Genomic DNA, 21,296 nt, shown 5'->3' with positions numbered 1-21,296 from the left:
GGCCCTAGCAAGATGCTAAGTACCAAAAAACCGGAACATATTACAAAATATTGGTAAAGCTGAAGCCAAGGCCCCCGGTAGATGCAGTTCCTAAATGTATATGCTTTAGTCATCTATAGCAGTAAAATTACAAGCAAAATTCTGTGCTTCTTTAACAGAATATCCTTAAAACCTTGGAGTTTTACACCATGCCAAAATTTGTTGCTAGTTACCAGTTGCAAAACCGCATCTGATTAGACTGTGATCCTTAGTCACATACACAATAATGACAAGATAATGAAGTGCAAGGATGATTAAAGAAGGATCAAAGTGCTACAACATAAACAATGTTGTGAATCAAGAGATCAAGATTAAAATATATAATACAAAACTAACATAACAAAGATTTACAAAGTAAGGAATTTTATAAACTTGAAATTCAAACAGTACTTGGATGAACATTCTTACTTAGAGCGTGTCTTCCATCTAAATCAAGTTAGAAGGCTCAACTATGTTATAAATTTCTAAGTCAAATACATAGAAGAATGTATAGTGATTTGGGATGGACAAATTATATAGTACATAACCCATTTTGGTAAAAACCTTTAATAGAGGTTGCAAGGTTAAAGGCTATGGGTTGTATTATATAAAGGCTTGATAAATGATCGACTGCGTGGATTGACCGTTAGTTCACCAGATGCACAAACATTGTGCTTGTGTTTTGGAATGTAACTTGATGTCTTGTGTAACCTTCAACCTCACCTATTTTGCTCTAACTAATACACATCCATAATAACTAAATATCTCTCTAGATTCTAACACATATATATCAAGCAACAATTGAAGAAGAAGAAGAGATCAAGATGAAAGAGGAGCAAAGAGAGGAGCAAGTGCTCCTTTTTTTAATAATTAACTTTCAAATTGGATGCTAAGTGAAATCATAGAGAATTCATACCAATTTTTGTTAGTTGGATGAGGACCACTTTCCAGTAAATATGGCGCGTCATCTGGATGAAAATAGCTAAGTGATCAGTAAAAGACCAATATTTGGTAGAAAACTAGAAGGGAGGGGTTGAGTGAATAGGTGGTTTTCCTAAATTTTAAATTGTTTAAGTTTAAAGATTCTAATGTCTTTGTTAAACTCTTTTTACAACTTAATAATAATAGACGTAATAAGTATAGAGTTTAAGGGATATAGACGACACAAATGATTTATAGTGGTTCAAGTGAATGTTGATTAATCTATCATAGTCCTCTTATCAATCCTTTGGTTTAGACTTTTCTTCATTAGCCGTTTCCCTAAAAGGTACATTTAAAGTCATTTTGTAAATATGCACACCTCCCTTTAACAAAAAAAAAGTTTATATCTTCTCAATTTCTCATAATTGTTTAAATGGCTTCTTTACATGTAAAGTAAGTCAATGATGCAAAGATCAATATGATATCTGGTCAGAAAGAACGACACTAGTATTTGCAAACAACCAGATATCTAAAATCACACTTTGACTAGAAATATCTCTTCTCAAAATGCTTACTAAAAGTCACTTGCGCTTATTGACTTTCAACTTTCAAACATTCATACATTCATAACATAATTAAATAAATTAATAACACATACGTACTACACAATGTACAAAGAAAGTTATTGTTATTTTCAAAAGCATAATTTATGTTTTATTACTAAAAAAGTTAATACAAAAAAAATGGTTTAAGGTGCTTGAAAGGAGTGGCGCTCAAAGATGGGTTATGAGGTAATTCAGGTAGTCGATGAAAAAAATAAAGTGATTGTACAACGATCGGTGGAGTTACAAATTATTTGAAAGGAACGCCTCTTTCGGTTTAATAGAAAAGTTTTTTTTTTTTAAATATGATATCCATTACACATTTCAGCCTTTTTGAGAGAAATATGATGCATTTAATTCGACGCATCACAACTGCAATTTGATATCTATAGGCTTCCACTTTAACTACATACAAAGACCAAGACTTGCATCTATCTGCTTAGTTTTCAGTGCATGCATCTAGTCGTTCGCAAATTCCGGAGCCGTCCTTTCTGACTAGACGTCCAGACATCATCATATCGATCTTAGCATCATCACTGACTTGAATTTGAGCAAAGCTTTACTAGTGTTGTCGGGTTGAACACTAGTTGTGTAAATGAGCAGAGATCGGATCGATAAAAAGCTCACATCGGTTGTGGAGGAGGGCGGAATCTTCTTTATAAGCAGGTGGATTGATACTTTCCTCATCATAACGCGTTTTAGGCGCTTAATGGTAATGCATGAGAGAAGAACTTCACATTTAAGCGTGCTTAGGTGAGAGTAGTATAAGGATGAGTGACCTCATTGGAAGTCTCTACCTGAGCAACCAAAAGCTAATCCATGAGTCGTGGTGGTACGTCTCGGCCAAAACGGATAATATTATAGTGCGATGGTAGGTGGGTTGTTACAGTATATCGTCACTGTTTTCTGCATTGACATGTTAAACTTTTAATTTAGTGTCGGTATCATAACAAACTTAACACATAACAATTACACGTGCGTTAATGTATCTTCGTAACGCGACGGGTACAAATATATATTTAGATTTAACAATTTTGTAATAACTTTTGACCTGATAAATTTATGGGGAAAATTCCCAAAATAAGCGTTTATGAAAACGTTTTTCAGGTTTTATGTGTCATTTGCAAGAAATTCTCAAAATAGGTATTGTAAACTAGTCGTGACGAGTAGTTTATGATTACACACGAGTAGTTTTTAGAACAGTTGAAACTTGCCACGTGTCCTTAAACTAACCGTAACGAGCAGGTTCACTAATCATTTACTCGTCACGACTAAATAAGTTTCATGCCTCGTAATCAATGTCCACGAGTAATTCATAAGTCCTTTAGTCGCGACGACTAGTTTACCTAGTTTACATTCCCTACACGAGTAGTTTATTAGTAGTTAACTCGCCGCAACTAGTTTAACCTTAGAATCTACTCGTCGCGACTAAAGAACTTATGAATTACTCATGAGCGTTGATTACGCGGCATAAACTTATTTAGTCGTGACGAGCGAATGGTTAGTAAATCTGCTCGTTATGGTAAGTTTAAAGACACGTGTCAAGTTTTAATTGGTTATACAAACTACTCGTCACGACTAAATTATAATACCTATTTTGAGAATTTCTTGCAAATGACACTTAAAACCTGAAAAACGTTTTCATAAACGCTTATTTTGGGAATTTTCACTGAATTTATGTGGTTTAAAAAGGATGCTATCTTATTAGTTATATAAAAGCAAAGTCAAAAGTACTTATGGTTTTTACTTTTTGGCATGTCCTTAAAGCTAGAAAAGTATATATGGTTAAGACTTTTGAGATGTTAAGTTGCATCCTTACAAATCTACTCTATGACTTTAGGCTAGCATTTTTTTTCAAAATGTTGTCTTAATTTGAATTCTGAACTTTAGATATGTACAAGTCACAATCAATCTTCCGACATTTTAAACTACATAAACAAATTAATTAACAAACTTCAAGAATTTGTAAATTCAACAAATAGCCTACATGTTAAAATTAATTACAAAATCAGTTCTTAAAATTAAGAGCATTCTCAACCCATTCTCTATATTAATGTGAGGAGAATTTATAAATTATAAGGTGAGGTTTTGAGTGGTTGTGACTTGTGAGTGTAAATTATAGGGTGGAGAGTGAAAAGGTAGTGATCTTTTGTAAATTTTGGGAAACTTTGTTTATCTCTATTTATTTTTTAATATTTGTTGAATTGGTTGTGAGTAGAAGAAGGAGAAAACTGTAATAATAAAGGTATAAAGTAATATTATTTAATTGAACAGGAGAGAGAAATATAGTGTTTTGTAGTGTAATTATAAGAATGGAGATAGAGATCTGGATGAAAATGCTCTAACACTAAGAAAAACAAAGAGAACGAAGTTTAAAAGTTGAAACATGTTGAAATGGAAAGTGAGTCAATCCAATTCAGAATTTCCAAGACAGAGATGGTTTGAAAAGGTGATAGATCAAGCCAAATAGAAAGAGCAAGCCGCATCCTTGAAACGGTCTCGAATGTACCAATATTCCTCCGAAGTGGCACATACAAGGCATATAACCGATCGCCAAAACTATTTAGCAACCTCTATGACTCAATTCATGTAGGTGTGTAGCAGTGTAGGTATGTTGTCAACTCAAATGGAAAGCTTCGCCAAACCATTTGACAACCACTCATGCAAAAGTCGTATAACAAAGCAAGATACCGCTAACCATTTAACTACTCTCTTCTTTTAAACTTTTACTTAAAATCTAAAATTGCGAAACAATTTGATGATCACTCCAACCTCATACTGACCCAGTACCTTAGTGGTATCCAAATGATTTGACGATCACTCTATATGTTTTAACATGATAAGATTTTGCTTTCTTATGGTACACGAGGAAGTGTCACTATATATGTAGTTTTTATTTAACATGTCTTTTTTACAAAATCTACTCTATTATATGATTATATTATATGATCTATATTAAAGGGTAAAGTTAAAATACAAAAGAAGACAAAAATGAGAAGTGTGAGAATTGTTTGTAGCCACACAAAAAACCCCTCAACAAAAATTCAAAAAAAAAAAAATCATAACTCAATATAAATAAAAAACGAAAAAAATTAAAAAACCAAAATGTTTCCCCCGTCATTCCCGTTAAAAAAACGACGAAAAGACACAATGTCACACAATGTCGAAAATGAACAAACAACACAATGATAAATCAAAAAAGACACAATAGGTCGCAGCATTTAACACAGTGTCGAACAAAATATAACACAATGTTGATTAATATAACACAATATCAATCATACCCAGTAAAATCCCACCGACAGCAGAGCTATAGGTAGGGTCTGGGGAGGGTGGGATGTAGGCACACCGTACCTCTATCCAAAGGAATAAAGAGGTGGCTTCCAGAGAGACCCTCGGCTCTAAGAACATGTGTATGAAGCAAAAAAGGAAATCAAAGTTTAACAGTTATATAAAAAACTACTACTAATTATAATAATATTAATAAAAAGGTCACAGTTTAACCGCAGTATAAAAGCTAATAATAATAATAATAAAATATGTAAGGGAAATACCATTATGGTATGTGACCTAAATAAGTTAAGTCTAAGCCCTAAGGTATTCAATTCTCACTAAAAATCCTTAACTTTAATTCTACTTCTCCACGAATTCCTATCCTCAACCATGTCCTCGGAGAGGTTTAGGTCTATCAAATCATGCCTAATCCTCTCATCCCAAGTCAATTTCGGTCGTCCTCTACCCCTCCTCCCCTCTATAGTAATGTTTTCTACGGATCTAACAGGATTCGTCGTCTGTCTTCTCTTTACATGTCCAAACCATCTCAATCTCCACTCTCTTATCTTGTCTGCTATGTTCGCCACCCCTAATCTCTCGCGAAGCACAACGTTTCTTATTCTGTCTAGCCTTGTGTGCCCACACATCCAACGTAGCATTCTCATTTCTGCTACCCCCATCTTCCGCACTTGTGCCTTCTTGATGGCCCAACAATCTGTTCCATATAGCATTGCAGGTCTAACTGCCACACTATAGAATTTTCCCTTCAGATTAGTCGGGAAACTCTTGTCGCATAATATACCTGTGGCTGCTTTCCATCTACACCATCCTACCTGAACTCGGTGGGTCACATCACTGTCTAATTCCCCATCGCTCTGTACAAAAGATCCTAAATACTTGAACTTCGTTACCTGCGGGACCACCTGCCCTTCAATTGTGATGTGTGCGTCTTCACTGTCGTTTATCTCACCAAAATCACAGTGTAGGTACTCCGTCTTAGATCGGCTAATCTTTAAACCTTTTGTCTCTAAGGTTGTTCGCCACTCCTCAAGCCTCATGTTTAGATCTTGTTTTTTCTCAGCAAGTAACACAATATCGTCTGCGAACATCATGCACCACGGGAGAGTCCCCTGAATCGACTTTGACAACTCATCCAAGACTACTGCAAAAAGAAACGGGCTCAACGCTGACCCCTGGTGAAGACCTACCTCTACCGGAAAGAAATCAGTATCCCCCACTGGCGCACGGACACTTGTTTCACTCCTGGTATACATATCCATAATTACCTCTATGTATTTCCTGGGCACTCTTCTACCCTCCAAGCACTCCCAGAGCACCTGTCGTGACACACTGTCGTAGGCCTTTTCTAGGTCAATAAACACCATATGTAGATCACGCTTCTTCTCCCTATACTTTTCCATTAATCTTCTTATAAGGTGTATTGCCTCTGTGGTGGAACGCCTCGGCATGAAGCCAAATTGGTTGACCGTAACCTGAGTTTCTCGTCTAAGTCTAACCTCAATCACTCTTTCCCATAGCTTCATAGTATGACTTAGTAGTTTGATTCCTCGGTAATTACCACAACATTGGGCGTCTCCTTTGTTCTTATAGATAAGAACTACAACGCTGCTCCTCCACTGGTCTGGCATCTTACCTGAATTGAGAATACTATTGAACAGAGTAGTTAACCACATGACTCCTTCCTCCCCCAGACACTTCCACACCTCGATGGGTATGTTGTCTGGGCCAACCGCCTTAGACCTTCCCATCCTCCTAAGTGCGTCCTTCACCTCTTCTCGTGTGATCCGTCGGCAGTAGCAGTTATTCGATTGTTGTCGATGAAAGTTTGTGTTGTCATGTTCTTCTTGGTAAGCTCTCCCATTGTTAAAAAGATTGTGGAAGTAGGTTTGCCATCTTAGCTTGATGTCCTGCTCCTTGACCAGTACATGCCCATCTGTATCCTTTATGAACTTCGCCGGTCCTAGATCTTGCCTTCTACGCTCCCTGGCTTTGGCAATCTTAAACATAGCATGTTCCCCCTCTTTTGTTTCTAGACTTTCATACATCCGTTTAAAGGCCGCCTTCTTTGCTTCCGCCACCGCCTTCTTTGCCTCTATCTTGGCCGTTTTGTAGTTGTCCCTCAAATCCACTCGCTCCTCCTCATTCGTGCACCTCATTAGCTCCCTAAAACATCCTTGTTTGTCCCTTATCTTGTCTTGCACTGCGTCATTCCACCACCAAGACTCCTTATGCCCACTTGACTTTCCTGTTGTGACCCCGAGAGTCTCCTTTGCTACTTGGATGATCTTTGTCTCCATAGCTTCCCATATATGAGTTGAGTCCCCATTTAGTCGAGCCCGCGTATGCAGTATGAGTTTATCCTTAAACAGAAGGAGATTTTCGTCCTTCAAATTTCCCCATTGAATTCTCGGTGTACCTTTCTTCTCTCGAACAGTCAGCTTATTTCTGAAGGCTATATCAGTCACTAGTAGTCGATGTTGAGTCACAACTGCCTCCCCAGGTATGACTTTGCAGTCCTTCCACCAACGTCGGTCTCCTCGCCTCATCAAAAGGTAGTCAATTTGCGTGTCGCGTCCGCCACTGCTAAAAGTGATTAAATGAGAATCTCGTTTCCTAAAAAAAGAATTTATAATACCTAGGTCATGTGCCACCGCAAACTCTAGAAGATCTGTTCCGGTCTCATTCCTATCACCAAAACCGAAACCCCCATGTAAGGCTTGAAAACCATCGTTAGCCTTACCAATGTGTCCATTAAAATCACCTCCTATGCAAATCCTCTCCCCCTAGGTATGCCCCCTACCACTGCGTCTAGGCAATCCCAAAATTCTCTATTTTCCTGATCCCCTAGGCCTACATGAGGCGCGTAGGCGGAGACTACTGCCACTACTTCCTCTCCTAGTACTAATTTCAACACCATAATCCTGTCATTATGTCTTATCACCTCCACCACACTAGTGTGTATTTCCTTAGCCACTAGAAACCCCACTCCATTCCTAGCTCCATCAGACCCCGAGTACCACAACTTATACCCATTACACTCAGCCCCTCTATGTCCTTTCCACTTAGTCTCCTGGAGGCATGCTATCTGAACCCTACGTCTTTTAAGCACATCTACCAATTCTAACAACTTACCATTTAATGTTCCTACATTCCAAGAAGCCAAACGCAATATACGCTCCCTATCTTTACTCTTTCCTACACCCCTCGATTCAGGACATGGTCTCAGGTAATAGTCATGGTTCCTACGCTCTATGGTTGCAACTAATCACACAAACACAAGCAATAGAACACCAAATCAATAATAATAATAGTAACAAAAACTAATAATAATAATAGACACACGGCACACAGTAACAGATAAATTGGACTGACTACTCTAGCAGCATCAAGGCCTATTGTCAACAAAAATAAAAGATATGAAACGATCTCACCGGGATTTTAGCAAGTCACCAATATTGAAACCGGGACGAGACACCGTGAGCTAACGAGAATAAGCTAGAAACGTGACACAATCTACAACCCTTGAGTTTCGGCGGCGGCGGCGACGGCGGAGCTCCGGCGACGTGTTACGGTGGCGGCAGAGGGTGAATCAGCTAAGATCCTTCAATGATAACACCTCGCAGCAACCCAGCAACCTCCACAGAGCCTTAATCGTTTTTCCGGCGGCGGCAATAGACGACGGCGGCGGCGGCAGTTAACAACAGTAGCCGGAAACAACAGTACAGCGAGAATAACGAGCTGCGGTGGTGTTATGGACGTGTTGGAGAGCTCCGGTAAGGGTTAATAGGGCTGTTGTTACCGGATCTTGAAGAAGGAGCTTCGTATCGTCAGTGGCCGGACGGAATTGGGCGAAATCACGGCACAGTTCACACTTACGTCCAGTAAACCCTAGCTTCCGAGATACGCGATGAACAGACTACAAATCCTGTATACTGTAACCTGTAACAATTAGCTGAATCGAAACAACTAACGGGTCGTCGGTTGAAGAAAACAGCCAGAGACGGCAAACCCAGCAACACGATTAATGTTGATGGTGGCGATGGATGTCTCCGATGATAACAGAAAGCGGAGCGGCGCGAGATAGCGTGATTGTGAGGGTGGCGGCAGTAGGTAGTGGTTCCTTATCAGATCGAGCACTCCCTACTAAACATAATATAACACAATATCAAGGAAAAAAAGACACAATCAATGACGAAAATAAACACAAAACACAATGATAAATAAAAAGACACAATGATGAAGACGACGAATACAATTTTGTATTTTTACATTTATCATTTTTTTAATTAAATTTTGAGTTATGATTTTTTTAATTAATTTTTCATTATTTTTTTAGAGTTTATCTTTCTCATTTTTACCCCATCTTATAGAATAACTTGTCCTCTATATTAAATACTAATAACAAGAATTAGAAACTTACTCTACGGTGACCATTTTAAAAGCAATTGATTCAACATAAATGAAAGGTGTTTACTTCATCTATTTAATAAGTTGTTGAATTTATTTTATTTTTCAATTTGGATTACCTTTTACTTATTTTGTGTTCCCTTTATTTCTGCATATCGTACTTTTAACTAATTCACATATGAACTTAATCAATTAACTAAACATATTATTTTTTGGATGTTACCCTTTGTTAATTTGGTATCATGTTGGAGCACGCTAATTTGGTGAGCGAGTTTGGACATTACATAATAAACACAACAAAAACATGTTTCGACACCCTTTTAGTTATTTTATGATTATACTTTTTGATTTTCTCTTTAGGTTAATATCGATTACGCCAAAACGTGAGGCTTCTATCTTACTACTTATTATATACAATTATACACACAAGCAGTCAAACCAAATTAAGAAAAAAAGAATAATAAAATAATGTATCACAACAAAGTTCAACACAAAATAGGTTAATATTGATTTGCACACCCATGACCTAGTGGTGTTTGTTCTTTCATATAGGTGGGATGGTTTTCTTTTTTTCTTTATTTTTTTCTCTCTCTATTACCAAAATAAGATGTAGAGAAATTTTATTTATTAAAATAGGTTCAGTGAAAAATATTTACTATAGTAAGTTTTTTTATTTTTTTTTCATTTATTTTCTTATGGCTGCATAGTTACCACCAAACTCCTTCCCTACCAGAGTGGTCGCCGATTAATCAAAGCAACCAATTAAATTCTATCTGTGAACCAAATAAGTGTCCGATCAACGCTTTTGATCTTCATATCGTGTAAAACACATGTAGACTTTTCAAACAAAATTTAACTCGCGCACAACTCCTAAGTTATCAATAACACAAAGTTTTTATTGAAATATGATTTATTCCACGTTTGCGGCTTTTTGACATGTAACTCCACTTAGAAATATGATGCATTAAATTTGAAATAAAAAAAAAAGTCAGAAACCACATTTTAACATATTCAAACTCGACTTGCGTCATTCATATCTTTGAAGCTTCCACTTTAACTACATGTGAAGACCAAGACCCACATCTACTTAACTTTTAATGCATGCATATCAAGTCGAGTTGTCGTTTGCAAATCCAGTGCCATCCTTTCTGACCAGACATCATATTGATTCTACCATCACCGACTGATGTCCTGGGATGTGCAAGAGGCCTACATTTTTATTTTCTTAATAACGTGTTACTAAAAGGTTAATAATATACCATACAGACAAATAATGTTTAAAATTAAATGACGTGAGGTTAACTTGTACACGTTTTATATCAAGAAACTAGTTAAACAGTTTTGAGAAGAGATTAATCTGTCAAAGTGCAATGCCGGTCCCTTGTTTTCAAATAATACCGCATTAAAAAAATTTAATACTCTTTTTAAACGGCGATTTTCTTATATGTATTCTACTGCACTTTTTAAATTTGAAGAGTCTTGTTGTCTTACTCTGACCAGATTATGTTAATTGTTTTAACCGGGCCCACGTTGATTTTCAGAGTGTGGGCGTTTCGGAAACCATACCGCCGGCTGCAACATGAAAATCGTTGTGCCACCACAAGAGCAGAATTCTTTGGCGTAATACACAGTGTGGGACGAAACCTGTGTGAGCTCGGGGTTCAAACTGTCAACCTTTACACAAGGCCTAGCTCAATATTTCATTGTCAATATCCACACAAATGACACAAGTGGAAATCGAACTTGAGTATTCATTGAAAAACCTAAGCTTTCTGCCACTATGCCACAATTACCAAACTTTTGTTAATTCGATGAATAATTACAACTTTGGTCCATGATCTTTACCATATATTTATTTTTTAATTTCACTTTTAAACTAATTTCCTCACGTTTTTAAATGCTATAATCTTTTCATATATTAATATATATTTTTTAAATAAATGCATAATAAAAATGAGCATTTTCTTCTCTGTAATTTGATTATAGTATTACTATAGTTTTTTTCTTAATTAAAAAAGAACTAACATGTTACGTAGGGGTGTTCATGGTATATTTTTGATAGTTTTTAAGTTAAACCTCTAACTAAACCCAACACTAAACACTCATAAATTCATTACGTGATTACTAGAGTCTAAGCTCATCGCTGCATCGCACGGATACTCATATAGTATAAAAACAAAGTCAAAGTACTTGTGGTTTTCAGCATGTCCTCAAGGCCAGAAAGTCCATAAGGATACCTGTGTTAAGACTTTTGAAATGTTTAGTTGCATGACTTGCATCCGTAAGATATGACTTTAGTTAGCATTTTCTTTTCTCAATTATTCTTTCAAAATGCTGTCTTTGACTTATATTGTTGACTTTGGATGAAGAGGAACCTAACTCACGATCAGTCTTCCATCATTTTAACTTACATTAAAAAACTTAATTACTTCAATGATTTCTAAATTAAATAAATAACCTTCAAGTTAAAATTAATTATTGTCTTTACAAAATTAGTTATTAGAATTTAAAACCCAGTTAGTGAACGTCCAAATCGATTTTTTTTCTTCTAAATATCAATCTGAAAATAGATTGGTCTGGAAATGGTACTATCTGTACACGTTTTGTTGCAATATCACATTAGTGTACAATATACACGAGTGTACGGTCTACGGTTGTAGCTGTAAAATTCAGAAATAGAATCCGCTATATTAGATAGCGGATCCAATCACCCTGCCAACTCAACCTTAACAGTGATATGGAATGCCATGTAATCAGCCTTTGTCTAATCACACTCAATTCTACCATCTCAAATGACGAAACACCTACAAGCCATTAAGCCTCATGTCACAACCCTAGGAAAGAGTAGTTTATTTTTTGGTGAAACCAACAAAACAAACAAAAATCTCTACCTGCTCTAGTACTGGGCACCGAGGTAGAAATTTTCTTATAGAAGTTCGTATGGAGTGCATATACATGTTGATACTTTAAGTTTGGTGTTTGGATGGCCTTTAAAATCTTTAATCAAATTATTTAAATCGTTCAAAATAAAGTATGAACACATGTTAAAACTTAAAAGCGTGAATCATCAACATATAAGTCACCATTCTATAATCAACTCTAACAATACATATAAATTTTCCCCAAGTAAACTCCCATTTCTCCACCACATGAGAGTTAGAAAAACATGAAAATGCTTCTATTATTTTTCCAAATTTACATATCCCTAAATATTTTCCTCATCAAAGCCCAACCTGCATACCCTTTCTGGATCTGTCAAAACGATAGTACATATACCCTGAATAGCGTGTACCGTAGAAACCTTGATGCCGCTCTTACTTCTCTCCCGATCATCAACACAGGCTTCGGTTATTTTAACTCTTCAGCCGGTCAAGGAACCGATAAAGCCAACGCTATCTGCCTTTGCCGTGGCGATGTGGATACAAACATGTGTCAAAGTTGTTTGCGAGACGCTATTTATCGATTAACAAATACTTGTCCTAACCAAACAGAAGCTGTAATATATTATGAATTTTGTCTATTGAAGTATTCTAACGCCTCTATACTAGGAACTAATGATATGAGTAGAGATCTTTACGAATTGATGAACGATAACACCTTCCATAACATAACACAATTTAATGGCTTTCTCTATCCGTTTATGAACAAGTTGAGAGGCGAAGCGGCTGCTGGGACTTCATTTCTGAAGTTTGCTATGGATAACACGACCGGTCCTGATTCGTATACGCTTTATTGCCTTACGCAGTGTGTTCCAATATTATCCGAGGCGCAGTGCAACGATTGTTTGCAATATGCGATTAGCCAGTTATCATCGTGTTGTGACGGGAGAGTTGGTGCAATAGTTCTTATGGCACGTTGTAATATCAGGTATGAGATTTATGAATATGACATCCACCCTGCAATTCTTCCGCCACCATCTGGGCGTGTTCCAACGCCATCTTCGCAGCCATCTCCGCGTGTTCCATCGCCACCAGGTATGCATATATTCTCAGTCCTAAACGTGTTATAAGATCATTGTATATATAAAAAAATAAATAAAAATTTTCACTTGTAAGACCATGTGTGGCGGAGCCAGCAGTGACGGACCCATGATTTTTTGTCAATGGGGTCCCAATTTTTTCGGTTTACAAAATTTTTCGGGTCGGTCGTTATTCGGGTCGGGTCGCGGCGAGGAACATAATAAAACACGGAACTATGGTGTCATTGGAAACGAGTAAGTAGAAAGAATCTAAATTAGAAACTAGATGAAGCATACACTTTTAATTCATACCCGAAAAACATGAACGTAATCTATATATATGGTCTTACATAATTGACCAAAACATAAAAAATAACTCTGACACAAATAAATGATTAATTATAATATACATACACAAGGTAAATAATAAAAGAATATGCAAAATCCATGTTAACATTATATATGTTGCATGGTGATAATGACTATATGAGAAAAACTAACAAAAAGCACAAATACCCTAACTGAATAACTAAGACTAGGATATTAAAAAAACAACAAAAAATGAATATTATGGGGCTTGAACCTACAACCTCTCACAAGTAAAACAAGGGACTTTCCACTGTACCAATTCAATCCTAATAGTATGGATTCCAAGTATTAATTTTTATAGGGTCCTTACAAAATTTAATATACCGTCTCTAAGTAATTTTTAAAAAACATCGGTGTCCCGGGACCCCGATCGAACCTATGTGGGTCCGCCCCTGGGTGGAGGGGTTAAATAACAAAATGTATCGCCAATAGGTGGAGGGCATTCATTAACTAAACCATCAAACATGTGTAATTTTCTTTTATCATTGGTTTATATTTTTAAAATTTTATACTTACAAATGCATATGTTCACATCCGTAAAACCAATGTATTTTCTTATAAATAAAAATGATGGTTAATCGAATTTCAAGTATTAAAGGTCAACTTGAGCTCAAAGTGAATAATGTTTCCTCAACATTATACTTTATTTGAACTTTTAAACAAATTTTCTCATTCTATTTCATGGCTACTTTTACAGGCAAAGATTCTAGTGGCCGAAGACGGAATGTAATCATTATAACTATCTCGGCTGTGTGTGCAATAGTCATTGCTTCCATCTGCATTTTCATTCTACTGAGAAGGAAGAAATTAAATCTGCAGAAAAAAGGTCAGATTGGCCATTATATGCTTTTAAGGGTATTTTTTTTATTTATTATTAATTTTTTTTTTTGCATTTGTGTCCTTAATTATTTGATGAATCATAACGAATACATTATGGCGGAGGACAATCGAATCTCTTCCTTCTCATATTGTTCATTATCTTCGCTTTCTAACTAGACAATACTATGGATATAAGCACCATAGAATCGCTTCAATACGACTTTGGAACGGTAAAAGCAGCGACAAACGACTTTTCTGAGAGTAATAAGCTTGGAGAAGGAGGATTTGGGTCGGTGTACAAGGTAACTAATAAATTAACTTTTTTTAGACTACTTTTATTTGTGAAAAGAAAATTTACATGCATTCTAAAACATTAGGGTAGTCTTCAAAATGGACAAGATATAGCAGTGAAGAGGATGTCAAAGGATTCTGGACAAGGTGAAACTGAATTCAAGAATGAAGTCATGCTTGTTGCAAAGCTGCAACACCGTAATTTGGTTAGGTTCCTTGGTTTTAGCTTAGAAGGAATCGAAAGGCTTCTCATCTATGAGTTCATGCCAAACGCAAGCCTTGATCATTTTATATTTGGTAATGTCTTTTCAACATGAGAACCAATTGCACACCACTAAAATCCACTATATATAACATAACCACACATTTGATGTTTGAAACTTCCATTATTGAGTATATTTTGTATTCATTATCAGATAGCAATATTCTTAATTAGTTATATTTTGTCATGTTTGTTCCAGATCCAACTAAATGTGCATTGGTTGATTGGAATAGACGCAACAATATTATTAAGGGTGTTGCTCGTGGCCTTCTTTACCTTCATGAAGACTCACGTTTGAGGATAATCCATCGTGATTTGAAAGCTAGCAATGTTTTGTTAGATGAAGAAATGAACCCAAAAATTGCCGATTTTGGAATGGCCAGGTTGTTTAACCTCCACGAAACTCATGGACGTACAAATCGAATTGTTGGAACTTAGTAAGTACACCACATTTTAATAAACGCCATGAATTCTTTATGCCTTTTGCAATTAAGCAAACATTCATTTTCCCTAACTCTCTATCTTAATACCACACTATAGTGGTTATATGCCTCCAGAGTATGTCATACATGGCCAATTTTCAGTGAAGTCGGATGTTTTTAGCTTTGGAGTATTAGTGCTTGAAATAATAGCGGGCCAAAAGAATCAATATTTTAAGATTAAAGGCAAATCAGAATTCCTTCTTAGCTATGTAAGTACCTACTACTGTTTTGACTAACAATATGCATTAGATTGTTAACAATTTGACTACTCTTTTTAAAGGCATGGAAAAGTTGGCGATATGAAACTGCATCGGATATGATAGATCCCGCACTGATGATCGAATCTAGTTCATTACAAGAAATAATTAGAACCATCCACATAGGTTTACTATGCGTTCAAAATAATGTTGTTGAGAGGCCAACCATGGCCTCAGTTGTTCTCATGCTTAATAGCTCGTCTTTTACTCTTCAAATACCATCTGAGCCAGCGTTTTTTATGCAAAGTTCTACACCACAAACAACAAGTGGATCAGAAAATCACAATCAAAGATCTTCTCACTCTTCAGGAAAAGATGCTTCAATATCTGATATTGTTGCACGATAGTCTTATTGACATAATCAATCTAATAAGGATCCATCCTTTATCAAGTATTATTTGTTGAAATAGAAATCTAATACACGTATACATATTCTTTTTATACCTATCTGATAATGTATGATAATGTTATACAAGTAGAGGGTCGTTCATATCATAACCAGTTTAAAGTTGAGAATTGCAAAAACTGTATAAACATTGTACCTATTGTTTTATATGTAATACATAACTTTTTATGTAGTAACTTATCCATTCCTTAATGCTCTAAAGTTATACTTGGTGGATGAGACATACAATTGCATTATGTGATTTCTAGGCTCGATTTAAGAGACTAGCGTTTACTTTGATCAATAATAATTTGTTTTCACTTTGGACTGATAATCATTCATATGAAAGATTGCAATCAATCTTGTCAATAGAAAAACGCATAACAAGATTTTTCCTAATCTATTCATAGAACATATTACAAGGAAATGCTTAAAAAGGTAATTAAAAAAAATCTATATAGCTTTACTATTTTAATACAATCATGATCTATTCTCAAAAGTCCGTTATCCTTTATCGACACCAGCGGTGGAAACTTGAGTTGTTTAACAAGCTTCAAGTTACCTAAGTGGAAACAATACATAGCCTACAAGTAATGATAAACTCCCACCTTAGCAAAAAATACACCAAGTACACTAACTATCACACACAACATTGGAGTCTAGACGTACGACCCGCCGGTTAGTACTTGGTTATTTTTATTTAAGCAACAAAGCATTTTTAGTGGTTACATTTTACACATTGACATATAACTTTTATATTTTGTTTCTTAAATTTTAGTGTGTCCATGTTCAATTGCGAACCGCATAATCTAGAAATGCCGCAAATTCATCCATATAAGGTTTCTGGCTTCTATCGATTAACATCCAAGACATATGCATCTTTCTTAAAGACTTATCTATCTTAATGGTCCTATATTCCTCTATTCTAGGTGATAATTGAAATGAATAACTCAAAAAACGAAAATTGAACTAAAGGTTAACAAGGTTTGGTCGGAATGAGTAGTTGGTCCTTTTATAGCCCAAGAAAGATAATTTTGGGCTTGGGTTTGAACTAAAAAGGTTTGATTTAGATGAGCATCCCAAAGAGTTCTTGTCCATTTGGCCCAAAGAAGAAACTTGATCCAACAATTGAGTACCCAATTTGAATTTGTCATTTTCACACAGCCACTTTAAAACTTGGATTTTGACAATTAATAGATCCATCATTTGTGTGACCCCCAGTCAGCAAATTGTGGGTTTTTGTTTTATGGATGTAATGATGTTTTAGCTCTGCACACACACACACACACACACACACACACATATATATATATATATATCACACACAAACAATATATAATAATAATAATAATAATACAAACAAAACACAAACCAACGGCAAATTCTAGTTGCCCCTCATCGCCCTTGCCACCCCAGATTTTCCACCCACTACATGTAGCCTTACGAAAGTATCCACTAACTAGAAGAAGCATGCATTTGTAGAATTGGTTCCACTAACACGAAGAACCAAAATAAAAGTCGTTCCACCAATTAAGTCAAGCGTAACCGTCTCTATTTGTCACCATCAAGAAAGAAGCATGTATTAAACGCACCATCAAAACCAACCATTGAGTATCCTTCGTTAAAGCCGCCACAATATGAGTTTCTACATCTAGCATTCATGACCTTTAATTCATACACATATGTGTCTACTCTTTCTATGTCAAATCAAATCATGGATGGAGTTTTTCTTCTGCGTATGATTCTCAATTTGATTCCGTTCATATGGAAACTAATATTAATTAAATGTATATATGTAAACGCGAATCAATATTATGAACCGCCATATGTGTAACAAAGTCGAAACGAAAACGTTGGCCGGTGTAATGTAACACAAATCTATTTGTTTGTTAAAAAAACTTAGAAATGTAGTTCATTACAAAAAAAATATTTGCATACATGAAAACTTTTAAGAAGCCAGGGATTAGGAATTTGTGACGGATATTCTGTACCTGATCGGTGTATGCTTTCCTAAGCTTTTTAGCTGTTATTGATTACAAATAAATGTGACGGCCCCTGAGCCGTCACCAATATATAAAAAAATGGTGTCAATTTGCACCTCGCATACCGCTCTTGCTTTCACATTCTTCTTTATCAAGTCTATGTGATGGGTCATCTAATGTTTGTTAATTAATGGTTTTGAAGGGAGTTTATAATGTTCGATACTTCATGTGTGCTAATGCGCATGGAAGTTGAAAATTTGTTGGTGTTGGGTTGTACGAAAACAAAACTTGATTCCCCACATGTGGTAATGAATCATTGAGAGTATAAGATCTTTTATTCTTTGAACTAACGTTACCAACTTAAGTGTTTAGACTGAGTGTTGTGGAGAAGGAGATGGTGCCCCTAGCTCCCCCTCCGGTGTTACCCTGGTGGCGAGCAAAGCAGAATTGGCCTTGGCACCAAAGAGAATTGGCTAAGTTGGAGGATGGATGGCGCCCGCCATTCCATCCACAACATGTAGTCAATCTTAACGGTTGTGGGTTATTATGAACGATAGTATAGAATTGATGATAACATGACTTTACTGGTAAAAGGCAGCCGGTTAGTGCGTTTCTATAAGATCTACAAATGTAATGTGGTAGAAATTTGTATTTTGTTTCGTTTGATATGGAAATGTAATATGATAGTGTTTGAATTTTTTATAATTACTAAAATCCTTTTATATTTCATAGAAATATCCAAACGATTTACAATGAAGTGGCAGGTAAGCGGGCAACAGGCTGCGCCGCAACCCCCTTTTGGATAGCAAACCCAATCCGACTAAAAACAAAGTTTTGATTCTTATGGGCTGATACGTTACTATACACAACTTTCTGAACCCTATTCAAAAGGTCCACGGCATCCGGAGCTAAGAAACCAAAAGTGTCAAAGACGAAGGGGATAAACACGTGTTGATTCTCCAAACAAGCTCTCTCGTGTTTAGCAACCTTGCCGATGCCGCCTTCAATGCTGCCTGGCCTGCTACAAATCCAGTGTCCCTAATCCCAACAAGAGGGGACACTCCTGTGAGGTCGACACAAGCGTGTTTTCCCACTACCCACCCAAAAACAAGTATATCGGCCGGTCGTAATGTAGATCTTCCTTCTTGAGGATCCGTAAGAAAATTTACGGGGGCTTCCTTTTTAGCCGAAATTCCGGCTCGTTTAAGAACATCGCATAGAACATCCCTCACCAAATCATGCCTGTACTTAAACCCAGGCAACTCTTTGCAGTGAACCGCATGCTCGCCAAAAGAATCCAAACAAACCTTACGGCAAACCGGGCACGGTTCATCTACCGGAAACAAAGGGATCATTAACCGATACTTCAGGATGGCCCGGTACTCCAAAGCCGACATATGTTGGCCCAATCCTTCAATAGGGAGAACACTTAAGAAATCTTGAGCCCGAGGAGCCCGAAGACACTCAAACACCGCTTTCTGACGAGGGGATAAATCAAACTTTATTTCCAAACTCTTGATAAATCAAACTTCATTTCCACTAAAATGTTATGACCCAAATCAATTTATTAAAATTAAGGCCCGTTAATTTATTAAAATAAATTACTAGCATATGAACATCCCGTCATGGTCAATTAGTATAATTATTATCATACAAAAGTCATTTTGGCTAGATGCAGGCTTTGGCAACTCATTAACACGTGATTACGAGCTACTAATGAACACTACTAATCATAACACCTAAATAACTTATGTGAGGTTATTATTATTCATTAAATTGTGCCATATATATAGCGTGTCTATATATGTTTGCAAGAAAGATGTGTATATAAATGGATGTAAATACGTCTCGCTTATAAAATAGACGCATCTATACATACATGTCATGCCCTCATGTTTTTCTACGTTTTGTTAGAGCATAAACGCTTTGCAGAAGAGCTCCGATATATATGTCTATATATAAATGCTTACAAGATTTTTTCCCTAGTAATTAAGAATCTTTCTCCCACACAATATACAATTAAAAAGCCATGGGAATACTCACAAAAAAATTACCTCTATTATTCTGCCTTATTTTCATGTACCTAATTAATTTTCTCATCAAAGCCCAACCAGCATACCCTTTTCATATATGTCAAAACAGCAGTACTTATACACCCCATAGCAACTACAGTAGAAATCTTGACGCGGCTTTGTCTTCACTCCCGGACACCAACTCAGGCTCCGGTTATTTTAACTCTTCAGCGGGTCAAGGACCTGCTACAGCCAATGCGATCTGCCTTTGCCGTGGCGATGTGGAGCCAAACATGTGTCAAAGTTGTTTAAGAGACTCTATTTATCGGTTAAGACAGACTTGTCCAAACCAAATAGAAGCTGTAATATATTATGAATTTTGTTTATTGAAGTACTCTAATGCCACTATACTGGGATATAATGATATGAAAAGAGAGCTTTACAAATTGAAGAACGATAATACCTTCGATGATACGAAGCAGTTTAACGGCTTTCTCCAACCGTTTATGAACAAGTTGAGAGGCGAAGCGGCTGCTGGGAATTCATTTCTGAAGTTTGCTATGGGTAACACTAGTGGGCCTGATCCTTACACACTTTATGGCCTTACGCAGTGTATTCCGAGCCTAACAGAGGCGCAGTGCAACGATTGTTTGGAATACGCAATGAATCAATCATCATCGTGTTGTGACGGGAGTGCTGGTGTAATTGTTCTTATGGCACGTTGTAATATTAGGTATGAGATTTATGAATTTACCACCAACCCAGCAAGTCTCATGTGGCCACCATCACGAGCTCCATCACCGGTTCTTCAGCCGACTCATAGTGGCGGAAACAGAAAAACTTTTCTTGAGAGTTTTATCGTCGGATGTCTAATGTTATATATTACATTTTTCATTTTGAATAAGGTCGGGTCAGGTTGCATGAGAAAATTTACTGGGGTTGGTGTCAAAATTTATAGCGGTTGGCAGTGGTGCAATCGTTAAATTTAAGACCCGAGGGTCAAAATAAAATATAGAAAGTTTATGTCGAAAGTTTATGTCGTATATTATCATGTTACAATTACTTTTGTTAACCAATTGATGTAGTATACATACAAGAATGATCAAAGAACTTTACTTTTTCGAATTAAAACTAATAAATAGATTTAAAAAATAATAATATGTATTTTGATTTATAATCAATTCAGTGGACAAATTAAAGTAAATAAAAACAGAACTTTTCACTTTAAAAACCAACT

At 36.3% G+C, this 21,296-nt stretch overlaps 2 protein-coding genes across 2 annotated transcripts; both read left to right on the top strand.

The window, feature by feature from the left end:
* The first annotated feature begins 12,385 nt into the window (after positions 1-12,385).
* LOC143591636 (cysteine-rich receptor-like protein kinase 26) lies at positions 12,386-16,189 on the top strand. The gene is made up of 7 exons (XM_077071786.1): positions 12,386-13,216; positions 14,267-14,395; positions 14,566-14,690; positions 14,766-14,976; positions 15,141-15,378; positions 15,482-15,632; positions 15,704-16,189. Exons 1-7 carry the CDS (start codon positions 12,409-12,411, stop codon positions 16,025-16,027), a joined length of 1,986 nt encoding a protein of 661 aa, XP_076927901.1. The 5' UTR covers positions 12,386-12,408; the 3' UTR covers positions 16,028-16,189.
* A 3,935-nt stretch (positions 16,190-20,124) lies between these two features.
* LOC143591646 (antimicrobial ginkbilobin-2-like protein) lies at positions 20,125-21,042 on the top strand. Its single transcript, XM_077071797.1, has one exon. It carries the CDS (start codon positions 20,125-20,127, stop codon positions 21,040-21,042), a length of 918 nt encoding a protein of 305 aa, XP_076927912.1.
* Positions 21,043-21,296: the final 254 nt, after the last annotated feature.

Source organism: Bidens hawaiensis, unplaced genomic scaffold (assembly GCF_021521415.1).
Source record: "Bidens hawaiensis isolate Kalapana, Puna unplaced genomic scaffold, B.hawaiensis_p1.1 tig00039960_1, whole genome shotgun sequence".
Classification (NCBI taxonomy): Eukaryota; Viridiplantae; Streptophyta; class Magnoliopsida; order Asterales; family Asteraceae; genus Bidens; species Bidens hawaiensis.
This window is presented reverse-complemented; position numbering and strand designations above follow the sequence as displayed.